This window comes from Pundamilia nyererei, unplaced genomic scaffold, assembly GCF_000239375.1.
Source record: "Pundamilia nyererei isolate P.nyererei 1_Seehausen unplaced genomic scaffold, PunNye1.0 scaffold00088, whole genome shotgun sequence".
Taxonomy (NCBI): Eukaryota; Metazoa; Chordata; class Actinopteri; order Cichliformes; family Cichlidae; genus Pundamilia; species Pundamilia nyererei.
This window is the reverse complement of record NW_005187489.1, coordinates 458,186-463,120: the sequence shown is the minus strand read 5'-3', so window position 1 is coordinate 463,120 and position 4,935 is coordinate 458,186. Positions and strand designations below refer to the sequence as shown.

General features: G+C 44.5%; 1 protein-coding gene across 1 annotated transcript; it reads left to right on the top strand.

The window, feature by feature from the left end:
- The first annotated feature begins 1,894 nt into the window (after positions 1-1,894).
- Positions 1,895-2,671, top strand: olig4 (oligodendrocyte transcription factor 4). Its single transcript, XM_005739028.1, has one exon. It carries the CDS (start codon positions 1,895-1,897, stop codon positions 2,669-2,671), a length of 777 nt encoding a protein of 258 aa, XP_005739085.1.
- The last annotated feature ends 2,264 nt before the right edge of the window (positions 2,672-4,935 follow it).

The window sequence follows — 4,935 nt, the reverse complement described above, 5'->3', positions numbered from 1 at the left end:
CAAAAGACTATTTAATGGTTGGAACAATTCAATGGGACTCTCGCACACTCTCTTGCTGACTGCTGAAATATTTATTAAACCATACTTTGGTCTGTCATCTCATCAGATAATCAGAGGACTGGTGAGATCAGTCTAACTTTGCACGCATATGCATCATCAGTGGCATTAGCAGGATATCAAAAGACTCAACATGAGAGCATTAAGCAAGAACAAAAACAAATTTAAAAGCAAAGAGCATGAGATATATGTCATAAATGTTGCACTAGGTTCATACTACAGCGAGTAAAAGATTTAGATTCATCAAAAGATTCATCCCGCTGCTTACAACGCAGAGAAAGGCAAATATTTTCTTAGCCGAGCAACCAGATGAGCACAAAAATCCACACCTGATGCCTGTGAAATGAACACAATATACTTTTCTATGATGGCTTTTCAGTTGTTGTGCTCCAGGCAAGAATCAATGCAACGAATCAATTCACAAAACTGCTGTTTTTGCCGTCCTTAGAAAAGCGTTATGTTCTCAAAGTCCCGGCCCTCCAGCACTGCTTCACTTGGTGCTTTGCTTGGCACAAGGAAGGCAGGAAATTCCTGAGCTGCGTGGTGAAAGCCAGCCTCTGGACACCACGTGGAGAACTCGGCTTGGTCACAGCGCCACAACATTAAAGCAGCAGATATATGTTGGATGCGAAGCCTGGAAGGAATTTTAATGCCATAAATTTAAACGAGGAAGAAAGTTTTCCTTGTGTTCCTGATAGCTAGCAAGATAAAGTAAAAAAACAAAGAACAATAGGTGCCAGTAGCTTTATGGTTGAATTATAGGGAGACAATGCTGCGCCCACTCATTTAGTATCTTTTTAACTACCTCCCCCTGGACTGAAAGACCCCCTTCCAGTGATAGTGATGTGATTTCACAGACTGTTTGGGAAACCAAGTCAAATTTATCTGACCCCTTTTGTTTTGAGCTTCTGGTTGAATTGTATCTAGTCTGCCATTAACGCTGCCCTTTACATGTTTAAGAGCCTCATATGGTGCCTCATACCTTCCTCCAAAGTATCTCATGGATACCATATGTAAATAAGGCCTTAAAGGCATCATCTATCTGGTGTTATGGAAGGGGGCAATAAAAACGGTGGCCTGCTCACTTTCACTTTAACATTCGTGTAGAGAACTTTCAAGTAAAGTAAACATGTTTTTGCGGCTGAGGAAGAAACTTTTGCAGATTATAGAGGTAGATTAATACGAGAAGAATTTTAAAATTTGAGATAATAAAGTCATAAATTTATGTTTATTCATCTTTTTTTCTTGGATTTTTTTCTATTATTATTAAATCACCTCTCCCCTGTTCCAGGATTACTTTAAAATCTGTGCTGAAACATAAAAAAATATGCAAATACTGCCAGTTTTTAATTAAAGTTTTAACAGAGCTCTGGTTAACTCAGCCTTACACAACATGGGATCATACCTCTGTTTGGTTAACGTGCAGGGGGGTTCATCAGCAAGTGGGAGAATTAATGTGGTTGTGGGGAGGTGGACTGGGGGGCGCAGGAAGGAGTTGTTAAGAGAGGGGGGTAAAAGTGTGTCCCTTCTGCAATTGGCTGGGGCCATAAGTGTCTCATTATGCGGTGTATTGTTCCTTTGTTGTGTCGGTGGTATAAATACACCCCAGCAGGCCCATGGGGTGACAGTTTAGACACACTCACTCCTGGGGAGAGGCTGAGCATCAGGCCGAACAGCACAAACTCAGGGAAAAGTGAGGCTGTACAAAAACTGCAGTGAACTGAGAGAGTTTGGAAACCTACAGTTCAGGTCCTAAGCTCAAGCTGTCACGATTTAAGAGTTTTGGGGTTTTTTTTGGATCCTTGTTTTTGTTCCTGAATTTTCTCCCTCAGCTGAAATGGATTCCGATGCTGGCTCCACCTGCAGTCGCTCCTCGTCTCCAGACCTGGTGGTGGATGACTCTGCAGGGAGCTTCTTCTCCAATAAGATGTTCCAGAAGTACTGCCACGAGAACAGAGCAGACAGTGAGGCCGGCCAAGGCAGGACGGACTGCTGCAGCGTGGGCGGTAAGAGCAAATCCAGATCTGAGCTCAGCAAGGAAGAGATGCAAGATCAGAGGCTGAAAGTTAACAGTCGAGAAAGGAAGAGGATGCATGATCTGAACCAGGCGATGGATGGCCTCAGAGAGGTCATGCCATACGCACATGGACCCTCGGTCCGCAAGCTGTCAAAGATTTCCACCTTGCTCTTGGCTCGCAATTACATCCTCATGCTTTCCAGCTCTTTGGAGGAGATGAAGAAACTGGTTGGGGACGTTTATGGTGGCAATGCCGCCGTCCAGAGCCGCACAGCTCCCCATCCCACCATTACCCCTGCGGCCACGACCGCCCACCTCCCTCTGCATCCTCTGGCCCAGTCCCTTCACTCTCTGGTGGGCAGCACACCTTCAGTTCTTCAGCATCACTCATCTTCTGCCTCCTCAGCCCCAGCTCCACACTCCCCTCCATCAGCCGGCTTCCTGGGCTTTCACGCTCCAGTCCAGAGCCTCCTGAAGGACCCTCTCCACCTGAGCAGCTCCTACAGACACTTCCCCGGCATGCCGTGCCCTTGCTCACTCTGCCAGCCTCTGCCCACCACTACCTCCACATTACACAGCCTGTCTATGAGCAAGTGAGCAGGTCTCTCTTAAAATAGACTGTCCGGACCACAAACAGGAGACTGATGAAAAACAAAAATTATAAAATGATGGCTGGGGCAAAACCTTGTACATACTGTATATACACATATAGCTATCTTTTGGAATACAAACTGCTGCTATTTTTTTTTATTAATTGCCTCTTTTTCTTTTCTTTTCTTTTTTTTTTTTTACAGAAGTATTCTAAATGTTCTGGGGATTTTTTTTTATCAGAGTAGCTTATGTGAAATAAGTGGTGATGAAACACTGTCAAAATGGAACTGTTGTGTCTGACTGGCACAAATGCTATTTTCCTAAATTAAAATGTTGTTTTGATAATAACTACTTCTGGGCGTCTTTTTTTAAATGTGCAGTTGATTTTTAGTTTGTGAAAAATGTCTCTTCTTTCTCAGCGTCACTATTTCGGAAACGTTCTGGACATGTACAAATACACAGTAATATCACAGCAATACTACAAGGGCATTTATTGGTGCTTTAAAGGACAAACTTAGAAGTGCTAAAGCTGACATTCAGGAAAAAAGGTTGTCATTTGTTGCTAACCAGTTTCAGACAGCCTAACCTCTGAAGAGCTAAAAAGGGACAGAAGGGCGAGACAATACACCAGAACAGAAGCTGAATGTGGTGTTCTTGAGCCTGGGGACCATCCATCTTCACCTCAACAGGGTGTAGGAGATGAAAGGACGACACAGGCGCCGGGAAGGCGCGTCACTTTTGTCTGACGCAGGCAAGGGACATAGCCATGTCCTCAGCTCTAGGCCAGCCATTTGTCACTGTCTCATAAGAACATGGATATAGGAACACAAAGGGCAGATTTTAAGCAAAGGACATAATGGCGTCTATATTAAAAAAAAAAAACAGGTCATTTTAATTCATACAGGATGAATATTTCTATCAGCACATTAAGACATCAAATCAAGTTCCGGCTTTCTTCTAAAAATAAAAAACTTAACAAGCATAAGTTCACTTTACACACGCACACTGCCATGAACATGATTTAGTCAAACAGCTCAACAAGGACTAGCCTTCACTTAGCAGCAAATCAGGCGTGTAAAATACATGCTTATCCTCCCACGGCTGACAGATGAGTTGGAGACCAGGGGAGAGATGAAGAGATGTAAATCATTCTCACCCACCTCTCACTTTTACCCCTCCTTCTGCTCTTGAAAGTGCTGAATAGGTTCGAACAATAGCCATGCGTGGGACACAAAGGCCGGGGGAGTCCGAGCTCTCGTGCCTGGGACACAGACCCCCTCCATTCAATCTACATTTCATCATGGTAACAAGCGCTGTCGGGCCAAAAGGCCTGACACCCTCGCTCACCACAAAGGCGGTTAGCTCTAATATATGAGGCTATTGACACTGTAAAGAGCCCCTGTCAGTACTGGGGGATTGTCAGCTGTGGGATGTCTCAGTGGGGGGAAGCAGCTGCCAGCCAAACCAAGCGATGAAGCTTCTGTCGTGGGGACTGGCGCTGCAGCGTCACCTGGTCCCCAGTCCCTTGACACAGAGACCCCCGGTCCTCCCACAAGACCCCCCTTTATTGGGACACAGGTGGGAATGGGAAGCAGAACACATTGTAGAGATTAGTGGGGATCGGCCTCCCTTTGCTCTAGGTAGATAATTAGAGACAGTGACTTGTGCAAAGCTGGTGTTTCCTGATTGGCACCAGATGGTGTTAACCCACAGTACGGCATCAGCGGTCTGCAGAGTGCGCGCAAGTGTGGGTGTGATGACTGCGGTGTGTAATGGATATACCTCTTAAATCATACAATATGGACATGTCCTCTGTGCACCATTATGGTCAGCCGCTGCTGTCACCACAGTGCTCTTTAGCATACGCTAACCAGCAGTGGCAGCACTGGTTTCAGTCACAATGTTGTGCACAATTAACTCCGAAAATTACACACGCTGGTCTATATTAGCAAGGGTGGAACAAGTATTCAAATCCTTTATGTGTCCATTTTCTGCACTTATAATACTCAACAGTGAGTGAAAGTTATGCATTTAAAATATCGCCTAAACAAAGGTAGCTGCTCTGCTGAATGCCTCTGAGAATACATCTGAGAATATAAGATTAATTCTCATTTTACATACATTTGGTGATTTATGTGCATCGCCCAAGGCATGGTTTATTCCAAGCAACTTTAAAGATAGCTATCTTAAAATATTGCATCAAATATGTCCAAAAGACACGATTTTAGGAGGCTGAAAGCAAAAGGTACTGGCAGGAAGGTATTTGACAT